Raw genomic sequence first — 18,812 nt, 5'->3', positions numbered from 1 at the left:
ACGGTACTTGGCTAATTTCTGATTTAGACCACACTACCTGTCTTCTCACCAATTGAAGTTAGGCAAAGAAATGTGAGAAAAAACACTGTACAAATGTAGTTTTATTAACTATAGGTACATATAAAACTCAGCTATTTCATCTAAAAATGATCAACAAATTATCATAATTTCAGGTTTTACATATTTTCAGTTAACGAACTATTTTTATAAAAGATAATCAGCACTTGATCTTCATTCACCAGAAGCCTTAAGTAGAGCAGCATTCTTCTTATATTTTTCTGTAATCTCTCTAATATTTTTCAAGAGATCTTCAGACATGCATTCTTCATATTCTCTATCGACTTTAGTAATCTGCTCCTCAAGATGTTTCTAGTAGAAACAATTAGAAATTGTTAATGTAGAAACATTAATTTGTTCAAAGTGTGAAATTTACAAACAAGAGTGAAATATTTGTTAACAATAGAAATAAAAGGAATATTCTTGTATCTACCATGTTGGCCCTGTGTTCTTTCTTAATGAAATCCTCTCTTTTCTTCCCCAGAGATACTACTTGCCTGAATGTTTTGATTTTCTTTATACTTTTACCACATAGAGAGATATGTATGTATCTCTAATAGGTTGTTATGTATACATAATGATGTTTTGGACAATGATGTAATGTACACATAATGGTGGTTCCATAAGATTATAAATTACCTAATTACATCTTAGTTTGTGTAGGGATTTATATGATGTGCAGAAAAGAACAAAATTGCCTAAAAACATTTCTATGAATGTGTTTCTGTCATTATACAATGCATGACTATCTTGGTTTAGTGGGTGCTGGTTTCAACCTTTGCGCTTATTGAAAATTATTAAATATAATATTCTATGATATGTTTTTCACTCAGTATTTTAAGATCACTTATGTTAGTACACAGATGTACTAGCTATAGATTATTCATATAGTGCTGCATAGCATTTAAATGACTGTATCAATATTTTCTTATCTTTCTTTCTATTAGTGAATTTTTGTTTCTATTAGTGAATTTACTATTAGTGAATTTTTGTTCATTTCCAGATACAGCAGGCTGAAAACAATGATCTCTCCAGAGCTGATCATGCCTTAATTCCAGGAACCTGTGGCTATGCTATTGTGTATGGTAAAGGAACTTTACAGATGTGATTAAAAAATTTTTAATTTTCTTTAAGCTAAGAATCTCAAGAAAAGGTGATTATTCTGCATTATGGATAGGCCCAATGTAACCACAAGGTCTTTATAAGAGGGAATTAGTTGTATCAGAGTCAGAGAGAGAAGAAAACAGAAGAGGGCAGAGAAGAGAAATCTACCCTGCTGCTGGCTTTGAAGATAGAAGAAGGAACTACAAGCCAAGGACTGTAGGGGACTCTAGAAGCTGGAAAAGGGAAAGAAATGGATTCTACTCTAAAGCCCTTGAAGGGCTGCAGCCCTGTGAACCCACATTAAACTTCTAACCTCCCTAACTGTAAGGTAATGAACATGTGTTATTTTAAGCTATTAATTAAGTTGGTGATAATTAGTTACAGCAAACATAAGATAGTAGCATACCATGTTGTTTTTTTTTTTTTGCTATTATGAATGATACCATAAAAAAAAAAAAAATCACCACAAACTAGGTGGCTTAAAATAACAGACATTTATTCTCTCATAATTCTTCAGGCTAGAAGTCTGAGATCAAGATGTAAGCAGGATGGTGCTCTCTGAAGGATACAGGGGAGAATCCTTTGTTGCTTCCTCTCTGTTTCTGGCAGTTCCAGGAAATTCTTGGTGCTCTTTAGCTTACAGCTGCATCACTCACTCTAATCTCTACCTCTGTTTCACATGGATTTCATATAAGAATATCTATCAGATAGTGGATTTAGGGCCTGTGCTAATCCAATATGATTTCAACCAATTACCTGTGCAAAGACCCTACTTCCTAATAATGTTATATTCTGAAATCCTGGTAAGACAAGAATTCTGGGTGGCACTATTCAACTCTAGAGGTAGTGCCCTAGAGGTAGAGTGCTCACCTATCACATAGGAGGCACTGGGTTCGACCATCAGCACACATACAAAAATAAATTAAAAAAAAACAAAAAAACAAAAAAACAAAAAACCAGGGTGCATAGTTATATTAAGGATTGCCATGTTGTTTTCTAAAACTGTTATATCATTTTATACAATCACTGCAGTAAATGAGAACTTCTATCACTCTACATTGGGAATTATTAAACATTAATCTTTGGCCAACTTTTCTTTCTTTCTTTCTTTTTTTTTTTTGGGTACTGGGGACTAATCTCAGGTGCACTTGACCACTGAGCTACATGCCCAGTCTTATTTTGTATTTTATTTAGAGACAGAGTCTCGCTGAGTTGCTTAGTGCCTTGCTTTTTGCTGAGACTGGCTTTGAACTCGTGATCCTCCTGCCTTAGCCTCCCAAACTGCTGGGATTACAGGTGTGTGCCACCACTCCAGGCTTTGGCCAACTTCTTGAATGTGGAATATGATATATATTTTCATATGTTTATTGCTCTATTTGTGCTTTTCTGAAATTTTCATTTGGGTCTTTCACTATTTTTATTTATTTTTAAAGGCCATCATATTTCTGGATATTAATTCTTTCTCAGTTGTGTTTTTAAAACAGCAGTTTCAAGGTCTTTCAGGAGAGATGATGGGAAGTAGGGCAGCATATGCTCATATTCTGAACAAATGATGTGATGAGTATTTTTTTAAGCCATTTTCAACTGGAAATACATTATCATCCAAAAAAAGTACCCAGGAATTCTATGGTTCAGGAATTTATCTTAGCTTTTAGGGCTTGGCATTATAAGTTTGGTGAATATTTTTTTTTTTTTTTTTAATTTAGTTGTGAATGAACACACAGTATCTTATATTTATTTTTATGTGGTGCTGAGGACTGAACCCAGTGCCTCACACATGCGAAGCAAGAACTTTACCACTGAGCTATAGCCTCAGCACTGGATGAATAGTTTTATTGTTCTAATATGTTTTTGTTAAGTTGAGCATGGCCCGGTGTAATACCATTATATATTGTTGATATAAAAATATTATTGTATGTCATTTAAGTGAACAAAATAGTTTACTTTATAAAGTGCACAAACATTCTCTTATATCCCCTGGTCACAAACCAGACAGAATTTTTCTGACAAATTTTTACTAAGATATTTTCCATATAAATGAAACTAACTATATTAATTCCTATAAAGACAGAGCAGAAATATATTAAAATTTTAAAGAATTTCACACTTACCTCAATAGACCCTACATGTGTAGCAATCATTTCTAAAAGACGCTGCAAGTTATTTCTGACTTTTCGTCTTTCTTCAGTTGTAGTCTGCACAACTAGTTGGTACCTGAAGAATAAAAACATTTTTTTAAAGTTGTCTAGAAAATACACTAATATATCAGGTCTAGTTGGCTCACCTCCTATTTTCATATTCAATAAAACTAAGCTGTGATTAGTCTGTGATGCTTACTATACATGTAATTCATTTAGTTCTAGCTATCAATCATTAAAACAGAAGTAATATTTTTCAAAGATGCTTTGTAAGTCAACAAAACCAAAAAGCACCAAAACTGCATGCTTTATCAAAGAAAGCTGTGGAGTAAGAGGTTATTATTATTATCTTGTGGCTTTGGGGATGGAATGCAGGGAATTGTGCATGTTAGGCAAGTGCTCTACCACTGAGCTTCATCCCCAGCCCTAAATGAGCTTACCTAAGTCTCCAAAGGGATTATAACACAATGCTTTGAAGACAGAAAATTGCAAAGAGGAGAGTAGAAATCTTACCTTTAGGAATTCAAATTCAAAACAAAATAGAGAACAAATAAACCTCTGCTGTGTATTTTATCCCTAGACTACAAATAAAGAAATGAAGATGTGTCACTTTCTCAAGTATTGTCCTTGCAACCTCAGTGTGAGATGTCTTTTAGTTATTTGAGGGCCATATAAGACTTGAAAAATGTATATATTCATACCAATGTACACAGAATATTATGGATTAATTATTTAGTATGTTGATTTTTATATAGGTTGCACAATATAATCACAAAAAAGCAGAATATTCTTCAAAGAAAGAATGCAACATTTTTATAGTTAATACATAGTTTGGCTAAAATTCTTCCTATGTAACTTTCAATTAATTTCAAAAATCTGGTAGTGATATGAGAATAATGCAAATTTGTGCTGGCTTATGCCAATTTTCTCCTTGAGAAATATTTGATGAATGTAGAAAACTGCACCCAGCTGTATCCAGACATGAAGGTACACACAAAATATACACAAGCACATACCTCAGATGTGTACTCTCTCAGTTCAAATGTGATCATGTCATGCGTCCACAACCAGTGTTATAAAATTTTCCATTCCCTATCAGATAAATCTCCTTCTACCTCCTCATAACAACTCAGAGGCTACAACCTTCTGAATGCCCATTTCTCAAAGCAAATTGCATGTCTCTTTAAGGTGAAAGATCCCATTTGCATATTTCTTAAGTATTTAACATGTGTACAGTTATGCTAAAAGTTTTTATTAGGTCGTCATTATTTGCTCATCTGATGTAGTTTTTGAGTGTTGTGCCTAATACCAATTTTCCTAAAGGTCCTATAATTTTTACTGCATTATTTTGCACAGCATGGCAATTAGCAGCAAAGTATAAGTTGTATTACAGCACAATGACTCTGTAATTTATAATATAATCACATTTTACTATATAATACACATAATTTCTAGGAAATTAAAAAAAAGAAGTTTAGTGGGGCTTATTAAAATTCACTATCAAGTAGTCAAATTTATTTGAATTGATTTAAAGTGTTATTTTGTGGAGCTAGGATTGTGGCTCAGTGGTAGAGCACTTGCCTAGCATGTGCGGGGACCTAGGTTCGATCCTCAGCACCACATAAAAATAAATGAATGGAATAAAAGTATTGTGTCCAACTACAACTAAAAAAAATTAAATTTTTAAAAAAATGTTATTTTGTTTTCAGGGATTAAAATTCACTAATCAATTAAATTTAAAATGAATCATTTCTTGGGGGCAATAACTATAACAGTAGAAGAATGTATCTAAGTTGTATTTAAGTATTAATGTATTTAAGTTGTTCTGCTTGAGTTCTATTCACCACTCTCTCCACCACAAATAACTTTATAATAGGAATTAAAGGAAAAAATTAGATATAGATTTATAGAAATTATAAGCAACTAATAAACAAATAAATCTTGGCGAGATGAACTTACTCCCGCTGAACAGCATCTAACTCATTCATAGCTTCACTGAGGCCCTCATTAACAACACTTTCCAGCTGGTGCTTGTGTTTCTCCAAGGACTCAAGCTCATTGGCCAATTTTTCATCCTCTTCCTCAGCTTCCTATTAGGATAAAGTCATGGTTACATGTTTTTGATATTCATATTCCATATATTCAAGGTAGATTTAAAAAAATACGCAAAGCATTTTGAAACAATCCAGATTGCATCATTTATAATCTCAGGATGCTTACCACTTTCATTCCCATTGGGAATTCTGTATTATAAATATAACACAGATGTGACCTTTTCAAGAGGTCTGAAGAGCTTTAATTTGGTATTTTCAAGTCTGACTATTTTATTCTGACACTTTTTTCTACAAACCTGAATTTTTTAGGTCATTATTTCACAATGGCATTAACTGTGCACAAAGAAGCCCAAATACAATTTCTAGGTTTTTGAAGATAAGGTATGTATCCTAAAGTCTTTCATTTAAGTGCTTCAGAGAATAAACTTAAGCACTGTCATGGAGAATACATGATAAAACAAAAATTATTATTAAATATCTCACATATAGATGATATTTTGTGGTAAATTTTCTAAAATTTTGATACTACTTAAGAAAACCCCCAAAACAATAACAACAACAACAACAACAACAACAACAACAAAAACGCATGGGTTCCAAATATACAGAATAAGAAAAAAGTTTTCAATTCCTGATACTTTGCTAGCATTAGTAATGGTACAGCTCAAAATTTCACGTAAATTGTCTAAGTGGTAATGAACAGAGTCATTTGAATACTTCTCTAAGTAAAATGCTGGTCAGGGGGTGACATATAAAGTAATTAAGAATCAATCTTAATATTTTATCTGCCTTCTAGATTTCATGAAAATAGTTTTCATCCTCAATCCTTTTTATTTTGAAACAGGGTCGGGTTAAATTGCCGAGGCTGGCTTTAAACTTGCCATTCTTCAACCTTAGCTCCTGAAGCAGTTGGGATTACGGGCATGCAATGACTATTTTTTGTTTTCTAATCCCACCCAGCAACACAATGACTCTTGATGGGCAATTATGCATACAATAAGACTTTACTGGTGCTCAAGTTTAGGAGTATATAACACTGAATCTCTATAAAGAGGTAGAAGACATATATTTAAAATATGTTTTTGTCTTGTAAAAATACTGAATCACATACGCAAGTATAAAATACCAGATATGTTCTACGCTGAAATAACCTGAATCCAGAAAAAAGTCCTTTAAAGGACAGAATAAATGATTTACAACAAAATTTAAGAAGACAATCAAACATAAAGATTTCAGTTTTAATGTTAAACTATATGGTAAGTCAATCATGACACAGTTTTGGCTAACTTGAACAAATCGGCCAAGTTCTTACCTTAACTTTTTGTTGGTAAAGATCATCCAGCTTTTGAACTTCCTCTTTTAGAGTTCTCACACTTCTCTTGCTTTCTGTTATCATTGTATTCAACTTGGGGAATAAAATTTTGGTTGAGAATCATAACTATACATCAAAGAAATTTAACAGATCATATAATTTTATATTCTCTTTCTGTTATCATTTGTTTAGGCAATACTGGGGATTGAATCCAGGGCCCTACAGGCAAGAATTCTATTACTGAGCAACACCCACTGCCCTTTTTTCATTTTTTGAGACAAGTTGCCTAGGCTGGCCTTGAACTTGTGATCTTCCTACCTCAGGCTCCTGAGGAGCTGATATTACAAGCATGAGCCACTCAGCCTGGCTAACTTTTATATTCTCAATCAACTAACTATACCAATGTTATTTCTTCTAGTCTTTTTGACCTCCAATCTATTGTTTGTCCAAACATTTTATTATTCTCCAAAAAGGAACTGATTCCAAAGAAACTTTAAAATAAGATTACTAGGGCTGGTAATGTAGCTCAGTAGTAGAGTGCTTACCTAGCACGTATGAGGCCCTGGGTTTGATACCTAGCAACTCAAACAAAACAAAACACAAAAGCAAAAAGCAAAACATAAAAACAACAACCAAAAAAACCAAACCAAAACCAAATAAAAACAAAAACAAAAAACCCAAAGTACTAATATGTATTTCTATTGGTAGCTGTGGGAGTGCTTTATAAATACTCACATATATTATATAAATATTATACACATCACATTATTACATATTATTAATATTGTTATACCAACATATTCATAAGTATAAATTATTTTTGCTGTCTAGATTTTTTTATATTTTATATACTTTATATTTTATATACTTCATATATACGTAGCTTCCCATTTGTGTGTTCACTTTCTGAGATGTTAAAAGAGAATTTTTTAAATATTAATTTTATTGCATAATACTTGCTACTTGGTTATAGTTATATATTCTTTTAAAAGAGTAATAAGGTAATCATATTTAATCTTTTTGAAGCTTGACCTTGGAAATAAGTTGAAACCCAAACTGAAGAACTGTGTCTAAAGTTCATTTCCTGTTGATAACTACTGATACCAGTTGATGGCTGTGATTAAAAGTTTTCTTCAGGTAGATCAAGAAAATATTTCCCACAGGAAACAGAAAAAAGAAAAATGTATAAAGAGCTGACAAGTTTTTTTTTTTTTTTTGAGATGATAATTCTACACATACAAGAATGAAATTAAAAAAAATATGTTTTATGGAAAAGCTTAGTTTATTTGGCAAAAGATAAGGTAATGAAATAATTATACTTATTAAAGACAATCCCATCTACAGAATGTTCTTATTTTACATATGAGAGGAGTGGATTGGAAAGAATGCTTTTTGCTTGGGTTCACACAGTTAGCATAGGGTCAGAAATCAAAACCAGGAGGATCCAACATGGCGGCAGGTGCGGAGAGATCAAGTCTCTGACCTCTTCAGTTGCGCGGGCATAGGGAGTCTTAAACCCTCTAAATTCTATTTGCTCAGGATCACTAGGCAATTCTGAGCTGACGTGGATCTGGGGCGAAGAGTCGGTGCCTCTCAGAACACCCACCGAGCCTGGATCGGCTGAATTCAAGCTCCCTTTCCCTGCATCTCGCAGACAAACCGCTGTGACTCAGCACTAAACCATCCTGCTGAAACAACTGGTCAGCCCTTGTGAACCTGTGGAGGTTAATACCAACCGAGCCTTCATAGGCAGTGGCCACAGGATTGAGACGGGGCTTGGGAGAGCCAGTCAGGATCCACCGGTTGCATTGGTAACCTGGCAAAGGGAACAAACTGTCGCCATTTGCATGGGATACCACCATGGCAGAGAACTGACATCACCAGAATGCGGTGGAGGAGATAACTTCATTGAAACTGGCGGCGACAGGTGTGTAACCCCCTAGCCTTCCCTCTCCACACAGCGGAGAAACCTTACGGGCCCCTCCCAGCTATCCCGTGAGCGCAATAGTCAGACCGAGGGAATCAGGAGTGGCACGGGACCCGCAGCAAGGACCCCCGGTGACTGCTCCCACCAGTGCTGACAACTGAGGTCTCTTGCACCAGCTACTGGGGGCGTGGCTACCGGAGGGCAAGCAAAATACGCTGAGGGTTCTCAGCCCCAAACTTCACAAACTTAGGGTCTGAGGGAATGGCAAACAGGGAAAGTGTGCCCAGTCGTTCAAGAAAATAGGGCTCCCGGGAGCAGCAGACCTGGTGTGTAGCCAGTGTGTGGTGAGCCTCACTGGTGAGCGGCGCCTGGCTGGAGGAAAAGTGGGGAAGTGACTAGACACAACAAAAGGCCCTAGGCACTCAGGATTGGAGACCCGACCAGTCTTGGAGGAGGAGCTGCTGCACAGTGATTGGTTCCCGCATATTGAGCGGAGAAGCTTGGCCTGGTGGGCACAGCTCCACCTATTGGAAGAGAAGTTAATCAAACTGCATTTATTAAATTTTTTTAATTTGGGTTTTTTTTTCATTTTCATTTTTTTATTTTTAAAATTTTTTAATTTCTTTTTAATTTTTATTTTTTTGATTATTTTTTTAAAATTTCTTTTTTTTTATTTTCTATTTTTTTCTTTTGTCTTTTCATTTCTTTTCAATTTCCTTATTCCCCCTTCCTTGAATTCTACCTGTTTACTCTCATTCTCTTCAGTGACTTCTTCCCTTCCCTTCTAATACCTTTCCTCCCAAGCATCAAATAAATTTATAGGAGTAAACAGTAACTCAGCAGTCAAACAGAACAAGAAGTAACATGAGCAGCATGAAAAAGCAAGGAAGAAAAGGAGTACAAACAATGCAGGACAGCCTAAATATTCAGGAGGACCTAGAGGCATCAGAAAAATGATCAAATAAAGAACTCAAGGAATACCTTAGACAGATGGAATGGAATCTTAAAGAGGATATGAGACAGCAAATTCAAGCAATGAAAGAACACAATGAAAATGAATTACATAAACAGATAAAAGAAGCAAATAAGCATCTTCATCAGGAGATAGAGATTATAAAAAAAAAATCAAACAATAATTCTAGAAATGAAGGAAACTATAAACCAAATTAAAAACTCAAAAGACAGTATCACTAACAGAGTGGAGCAAGTAGAAGCCAGAACATCAGATAATGAAGACAAAATATATCATCTTGAAAAGAGTCTAGCCAACTCAGAAAGGCTGGTAAAAATCACGAAAAAAACATCCAAGAGATATGGGACAATTTAAAAAAATCAAACCTACGAGTCATCGGGATAGAGGAAGGTATAGAGGTTCAAACCAAGGGAATGAGTAACCTGCTGAATGAAATAATTATAGAAAACTTTCCAGAAATAAAACAGGAAACAGATGTACAAATTGTAGATGCATAGAGGACACCGAGCATACAAAATCAAAGTAGACCAATGCCAAGACACATTGTTATGAAGATATCCAATATACAGAACAAAGAGAAAATATTAAAAGCTACAAGAGGAAGGAGGCAGATTACATTCAGGGGTAAACCAATAAGGTTAACAACGGATTTTTCATCACAGACGCTGAAAGCGAGAAGATCCTGGAACAACGTATTTCAAACATTTAAAGACAATGGATGCCAACCAAGAATTCTGTATCCAGCAAAATTAAGCTTCAGGTACGACAACGAAATAAAAATCTTTCATGATAAACAAAAGTTAAAAGAATTTGCAGCCAGAAAACCAGCACTTCAAAGCATCTTGAGCAAAACACAAGAAAGAAATGAAAAACAATAACCAAAACCAACAGTGGAAAGTACCTCAGTAAAGCCAGAGGGCGGGGGTAAAGCTAATCAGGGAGAAACAAACCAAATTAAAAAAAAAAAAAAAGATAAATAATCAAACATGGCTGGAAGTACAAACCATATATCAATAGTAACTCTAAACGTTAATGGCTTAAACTCTAATAAAGCGACATAGGCTGGTAACGTGAATTAAAAAAAACAAATCCAACAATATGCTGCCTCCAGGAGACACATCTGATTGGAAAAGACATAAACGGCTGAAAGGTTGGGAAAAAATATACCACGCACACGGTCCTCGTAAGCAAGCAGAGGTGGTCATCCTCATAAGGAATAAAATCGACTTCAAGACTAAGTTAATCAAAAGGGATAAGGAAGGACATTATATACTGATAAAAGGAACCATTCACCAACAAGACATAACAATTATTAATATTTATGCACCAAATAAGGGTGCTGTGACGTTCTTAAAACAAACTCTCCTCAAGTTCGAGAATCAAATAGACCACAACACAATAATTATGGGTGACTTCAACACACCCCTCTCACCATTGGACAGATCCTCCAAACAAAAATTGAATAAAGAAACTATAGAACTCAATATCACAATCAATAACCTAGACTTAAATGACATATATAGAATATATCAACCATCATCAAGTGGATATACTTTTTTCTCAGTAGCACATGGATCCTTCTCAAAAATAGACCATATATTATGCCATAGGGCAACCCTCAGTAAATATAAAGGGGTGGAGATAATACCATGCATTTTATCTGATCATAATGGAATGAAACTGGAAATCAATGATAAAAGAAGGAAGGAAAAATCCTACATCACATGGAAAATGAACAATATGTTACTGAATGATCAATCGGTTACAGAAGACATAAAGGAAGAAATCAAAAAATTCTTAGAGATAAATGAAAATACAGACACAACATATTGGAATCTATGGGATACAATGAAAGCAGTTTTAAGAGGGAAATTCATCGCCTGGAGTTCACTCCTCAAAAAGAGAAAAAACCAACAAATAAATGAGCTCACACTTCATCTCAAAGCCCTAGAAAAGGAAGAGCAAAACAACAGCAAATGTAGCAGAAGGCAAGAAATAATTAAAATCAGAGCGGAAATCAACGAAATTGAAACAAAAGAAACTATTGAAAAAATTGAGAAAACTAAAAGTTGGTTCTTCAAAAAAATAAATAAGATCGACAGACCCTTAGCCATGCTAAGGAAGAAGAGAGAGAACTCAAATTACTAATATACGGGATGAAAACGGCAATATCACAACAGATGCTACAGAAATACAGAAGACAATTAGAAATTATTTTGAAACCCTATATTCCAATAAAATAGAAGATAGTGAAGACATTGATAAATTTCTTAAGTCATATGATTTGCCCAGACTGAATCAGGAGGATACACACAATTTGAACAGACCAATATCAATGGATGAAATAGAAGAAGCCATCAAAAGACTACCAACCAAGAAAAGCCCAGGACCGGATGGGTATACAGCAGAGTTTTACAAAACCTTTAAAGAAGAATTAATACCAATACTTTTCAAGTTCTTACAGGAAATAGAAAAAGAGGGAGCTCTTCCAAATTCATTGTACGAGGCCAACATCACCCTGATTCTGAAACCAGACAAAGACACCTCAAAGATAGAAAATACAGACCAATATCTCTAATGAACCTAGATGCAAAAATCCTCAATAAAATTCTGGCGAATTGGATACAAAAACACATCAAAAAAATTGTGCACCATGATCAAGTAGGATTCATCCCTGGGATGCAAGGCTGGTTCAATATACGGAAATCAATAAATGTTATTCACCACATCAATAGACTTAAAGATAAGAACCTTATGATCATCTCGATAGATGCAGAAAAAGCATTCGACAAAGTACAGCACCCCTTTATGTTCAAAACATTAGAAAAACTAGGGATAACAGGAAATTACCTTGACATTGTAAAAGCTATCTATGTTAAGCCTCAGGCTAGCATTCTGAATGGAGAAAAATTGAAGGCATTCCCTCTAAAGTCTGGAACAAGACAGGGATGCCCTCTATCACCACTTCTATTCAATATAGTTCTTGAAACACTGGCCAGAGAAATTAGACAGAAAAAAGAAATTAAAGGCATAAAAATAGGAAAAGAAGAACTTAAATTATCACTATTTGTGGGAGACATGATTCTATACCTAGAAGACCCAAAAGGGTCTACAAAGAAACTACTAGAATAAATGAATTCAGCAAAGTGGCAGGATATAAAATCAACACGCACAAATAAAAGGCATTCCTGTATATCAGCAACAAAACTTCTGAAATGGAAATGAGGAAAAACACCCCATTCACAATATCCTCAAAAAAATAAAATACTTGGGAATCAACCTAACAAAAGAGGTGAAAGATTTGTACAATGAAAACTACAGAACCCTAAAGAGAGAAATAGAAGAAGATCTTAGAAGATGGAAAAATATACCCTATTCATGGATAGGCAGAACTAACATCATCAAAATGGCAATATTACCAAAAGTTCTCTATAGGTTTAATGCAATGCCAATCAAAATCCCAATGGCATTTCTTATAGAAATAGATAAAGCAATTATGAAATTCATATGGAAAAATAAAAGACCCAGAATAGCAAAAGCAACTCTAAGCAGGAAGTGTGTATCAGGCAGCATAGCGATACCAGATTTCAAACTATACTACAGAGCAATAGTAACAAAAACAGCATGGTATTGGTACCAAAACAGGCGGGTGGACCAATGGTACAGAATAGAGGACACAGAGACTAATCCACAAAGTTACAACTATCTTATATTTGATAAAGGGGCTAAAAGCATGCAATGGAGGAAGGATAGCATCTTCAACAAATGGTGCTGGGAAAACTGGAAATCCATATGCAACAAAATGAAACTGAATCCCCTTCTCTCGCCACGTACAAAAATTAACTCAATCAAAGTGTGAAATATGATATATAAAGAACTATGTAATGTTTTGAACAACCTACAATAAAAATTAATTAAAAAAAAAAACAAAAACAAAAAAACAAAACAAAAAAAAAAAAACAAAAATTAACTCAAAATGGATCAAGGAGCTTGATATCAAATCAGAGACTCTGCGTCTGATAGAAGAAAAAGTTGGCTCCGATCTACATATTGTGGGGTTGGGCTCCAAATTCCTTAATAGGACACCCATAGCACAAGAGTTAATAACAAGAATCAACAAATGGGACTTACTTAAACTAAAAAGTTTTTTTCTCAGCAGGAGAAACAATAAGAGAGGTAAATAGGGAGCCTACATCATGGGAACAAATTTTTACTCCTCACACTTCAGATAGAACCCTAATATCCAGAGTATACAAAGAACTCAAAAAATTAAACAATAAGATAACAAATAACCCAATCAACAAATGGGCCAAGGACCTGAACAGACACTTCTCAGAGGAGGACATACAATCAATCAACAAGTACATGAAAAAATGCTCACCATCTCTAGCAGTCAGAGAAATGCAAATCAAAACCACCCTAAGATACCATCTCACTCCAGTAAGATTGGCAGCCATTATTAAGTCAAACAACAACAAGTGCTGGTGAGGATGTGGGGAAAAGGGTACACTTGTACATTGCTGGTGGGACTGCAAATTGGTGTGGCCAATTTGGAAAGCAGTATGGAGATTCCTGGGAAAGCTGGGAATGGAACCACCATTTGACCCAGCTATTGCCCTTCTTGGACTATTCCCTGAAGACCTTAAAAGAGCGTACTATAGGGATACTGCTACATCGATGTTCATAGCAGCACAATTCACAATAGCTAGACTGTGGAACCAACCTAGATGCCCTTCAATAGATGAATGGATAAAAAAAAATGTGGCATTTATACACAATGAAGTATTACTCTGCACTAAAAAATGACAAAATCATGGAATTTGCAGGGAAATGGATGGCACTAGAGCAGATTATGCTAAGTGAAGCTGGCCAATCCCTATAAAACAAATGCCAAATGTCATCTTTGATATAAGGAGAGCAACTAAGAACAGAATAGGGAGGAAGAGCATGAGAAGAAGATCACCATTAAATAGGGTCGAGAGGGGGGAAGGAAAGAGAGAGAGAAGGGAAATTGCATGGTAAAGGAAGGAGACCCTCATTGTTATACAAAATTACATATAAGAGGAAGTGAGGGGAAAGGGGGAAAAAAACAAGAGAGAGAAATTGATTACAGTAGATGGGGTAGAGAGAGAAGATGGGAGGGGAGAGGAGGGCAGGGGAGGGGGGATAGTAGAGGATAGGAAGGGCAGCACAATACAACAGACACTAGTATGGCAGTATGTAAAAAAGTGGATGTGGAGCCAATGTGAATCTGCAATATGTATACTGGGTAAAAATGGGAGTTCATAATCTGCTTGAATCAAATGTATGAAATATGATATGTCAAGAGCTTTGTAATGTTCTGAACAACTAATAATAAAAAATAATAAAAAAAAAAGAAATCAAAACCAGACGTTCAAACTCAAAAGATGTTTTCTAAATGTACACGTTATTTTTGAAGGGACTAACAAGTTAATAAGTGGTTTTGTTAAATTTACCTGCAATAAGACGAAAGGACATCCTAATAGTTTCTCATGGCTGGTCAAAACCATGTTTACCAGTTTCCACTTTCCATATCAACTCTACCAAAGATATGTCAATTAAGCATTTTCCCCTGATTATAAAAATAAATATATTCATTGAGGCAAAAAGAGAAAAAATTAAAGAAAAAAATATTTGGCATACTTTTTTAGTATTTTCCACCAATGTGGAATTCCATTACTTCCTGCCTCTAATCAACATAATTGTGTGAGAGTTTTCCTTCTTTTAAAATTTTTTAAATATTTTGGTACTGGTGATTGAACCCAGGAGTGCTTTACCACTGAGCTACATCCACAGACCTTTTTATGTTTTATTTTGAGACTGAGTCTTGCTAAATTGCTTAGGGCCTTGCTAAGTTGCTGAGGCTGGCCTCAAACTTACAATCTTCCTGCTTCAGCTTGCCAAGTCACTGAGATAACAGGTGTACATTGTTTCACCCAGCTTTTCTTTCTTTCTTTGAATACTTAAATGTGCATTCTTTTATTCCTAATATTTAAACTTTATCCTCATTCCCTTCCACTCCCTCTCACATCATTAAAACCAAACAATTCCCTTATCTGGCAAAACCAAACAAAACCACAAAAACCAAAAACCTTTTCTACACATCTCTTTTCTTACTACTGTTCCAAATCCTTTCTTCAGATTCAAATATTGGTAGTATTGTAATGTAGAGTAATCCACAAAGGCAAATCTATTCATAATACTATATCTCCTTTTCTACTATCCACACCTCAACTCACAGTAATATGGTTTCTGGCTTGTTGGCTGCATGAAGCCATTTCTGCAAATGTCACTAGTAACTTCTTTCCTCCCCTCAACTCCTTCAATCCAGGTTGGTGGGTTGGTCCCAGGTCCTGGAATGCTAAGCATGTCCTCTATCACTAAGTACACCCCCGGCTCTTCAGTAACATCTTAAATTCTAAAGCGAATGGATACCTTTCAGATATTTAATTCTATTTGTCATTTTAGTACTAATTGTGGTTACTAATAGCTTTTTAAAAAGCCCTTCCTTGGTTTCTAAGACCATGGAATCTCTTGACTTCATCTCTGTCTTGGAAGGTCCCTCTTCACATTCCTTTATGTTTCTTTTTCTATTCATAATTTGGATATAGATATTCTTCCAGGATTCTGATCCTGGCTGTAGTCTCACTTGCTCACTTGGGAGAGTGTTCTCTCACATCACATCTGGGAGATCTTTTGACTTTAACAACCTGCCTGTTAAAATATACATACATACACATTCTGATTTTATACTTTGATGTCCCAGAGACCTGAAACTCAGAATATCCCAGACTGCAACTCTGTTCTGTACCTCTCTCTCATTAAATATCAAGGTAAAGAACAACATCATATGCCCATTTGCCAGATACAATGTACCTAGACATTCTTTATTTCACTTTTCTAGCCTTCACATCCAACTGTTCACGTCAGTACTGAATTCTGTTGTCTCCGCCTTCCAATTTCTTTTCTCCATCCTCACTGTAGTAACCTTGGTGTGGGTCCTTACCATTTATTGCACAGGATATAGTTTAGTCTCCTAAGTCTATGTTTCTGGCTCATGCACCTCATTTATTTTTTCAAAATGCCAAATGCATAGGTGATTAGCATTCTTACTTAAAAATCTTCAATGGCCCCCATTGCCTATAGAATAAAAATCCTACCAGTAAGTAAGAGCAAGTTAATAATAATTAGATCATTGTTTCCCCAGGCTTTTCTTTTATCACACTTAACACTCTTGTAATTTGTTAACAAGCTGTGTACTTTGGTTTCTGGGCCTTTAGTTAGGGCACACATGTAAATTTCTGTGTATCCACTGGTGAAGTCCTAGCTTAATTCAGTTACTGCATCTTTCAGAAAGACTTCTGTGCTTATCTTAGGGCAATATAAAAGTACACAGCTAATTTATATTTCAAAAATGTTATGATAGTAGAAATTGTTTTCATGCCTGTCTTTTCAATCAAAAAGGCAAGAGCTGTATTATACTAGTTCTTACTACCAACACTAATTATAGTACCAGCCACAGAGACACTCAAGAAAATATTTGCTAATTAAATTTCAGTGACAAATATTTAAGTTTACCTGTACATTTATATTTGTAAGAATATAAAACATAAAGAGAATCTTTTTTTCCCTTTTCTGATCCCTTAAATTTCATTGTTGCTTAGTATTCAATCTTCTGCTATTTAATTTATACATTCTAAGAAATATCACCTACATCCATGGCTTGTGTGATTGGTTTGACTGTCTTTTGTGATGCTTTTGTTGTGGTATACACTAGCCTTTAAGAATGAATTAGGTCTCTTTGTGCTTTGTAACAATTTACATGTCGTGAAATCATCTGACCTTCAATAATTGAAAACAATGAACTTTTGTAAAAATCACCTGTTATTGAAATTTTTTGGAGAGCTAATTATTTCTGTACTTTTGTTTCTGGTTACTTAACTATTTTGACGTTTTATTTGGAGTCAATTTTGAGATTTGTATTATTCATGCTGTAATTCAATTTGATAAAAAACAATTTTAAAGATAAGATTTTTATAGAATCCCTTTTATTTTATTTTTTTTTGCAATGCTGGGATACAACCTAGGGCCTTGTGCATGCTAGGCAAGTGGTCTACCACTAAGCCACATCCTTAGCCCTTCCAGTAAGATTTTTGTTCACATGAATTACTCTGTAATTCAAATGAATTCCCACCATCTCTCTATAAACTGTCTGCTTCTTACTTCACATTTTCCTTCTTTTACCTGAATAGTTTTGGCAATTATATGTAAATACTTTTCAGATTGATTAGCTTCATTATTCTAATTTATTAATTTCTGTATGATCTTTACTATTTCCAATTGCTATTTTATCCTATGCCATCTTATCTTGATTAGACTATTGTCAAACTGAAAAAAGGTTTAAGTCTTTAGTCTCATTAGCATCAGGTATTACTGATTACTTCCTTCTTAAAGTCTCCCATATTTTGGCTTCTACTACATATTCTCTCCTTCAAAATAACTCTCTAGCTATTTTGTCCACTTTTTCTAAGTATTTTTTTCCATAATCTTTTATTTTCTTTCTCGATTCCTTAAATGTCATTGTTTCTCAGGATTCAATGTTTTGCTATTTTATTTATACATTCCAAGAAATATCACCTACATCCATGGATTCAGCTATCATATGTGTGCTAAAGACTATCAAAACTATTTTCAGTCCTGGTCTCTCTCATGCTCTGAATCTACTGCTTCAACTTTGCTCTCACTTTTCTTCCTTTAGGTAATATACTATAGTCCATTCAGTTGCCCATACCAGAAATCTGGAAGTCATTATAGAACTTCTTTTTCTCCAAGCTTGGTCATGAAATCCTTGGAATTTATTTACCTTCTTAACACTTCCTAAACATGTCCCCTTCCCTCTGTTTCTACTATGAATAGTTTGGTTTAATCTCTTAACATTTTCAGTTGCATCCTTTTTAAGCCACATTTTCCCATAACTTAAAGGGTTTTGCAAAAATGCAAATCTGATTAGCATAACTGCAAAAATGTCAGCCTTTTTCTCCAAGTGGGAGCCCTTGAAGGGTGGGTTTATTTTTAGAACACTAACATGAGGCCTAGCCTATAGTAGGCATTTTATACTTTCTTTCCCCAAGATTTCCTGCTCAAGGTCTTTCAAGTTTCAAGTCATTCTGAAAGCTATTTTAGTCATGAGGCCCCTATTGCTTGGAATTCATCTTTTGGAGGCTCT

The 18,812-nt window shown here is 34.8% G+C and overlaps 1 protein-coding gene across 1 annotated transcript in view; it reads right to left on the bottom strand.

Annotated features, from left to right (window-relative positions):
- Positions 1 to 231: 231 nt before the first annotated feature.
- The window catches only part of Ndc80 (NDC80 kinetochore complex component), a 44,702-nt gene continuing 26,121 nt past the window's right edge, over positions 232 to 18,812 (bottom strand). Inside the window, exons 13-16 of the mRNA XM_076837152.1 lie at positions 6,666 to 6,758; positions 5,259 to 5,389; positions 3,273 to 3,375; positions 232 to 369 (exon numbers count right to left, since the gene is read on the bottom strand). Coding sequence (XP_076693267.1) covers positions 232 to 369; positions 3,273 to 3,375; positions 5,259 to 5,389; positions 6,666 to 6,758 — 465 coding nt within the window. The remainder of the gene's footprint in view (positions 370 to 3,272; positions 3,376 to 5,258; positions 5,390 to 6,665; positions 6,759 to 18,812) is intronic.

This window comes from Callospermophilus lateralis, chromosome 17 (genome assembly GCF_048772815.1).
Source record: "Callospermophilus lateralis isolate mCalLat2 chromosome 17, mCalLat2.hap1, whole genome shotgun sequence".
NCBI classification, from domain to species: domain Eukaryota; kingdom Metazoa; phylum Chordata; class Mammalia; order Rodentia; family Sciuridae; genus Callospermophilus; species Callospermophilus lateralis.
Note: the sequence above shows the minus strand (reverse complement) of the source record. Positions and strands in the feature narration are given on the sequence as shown.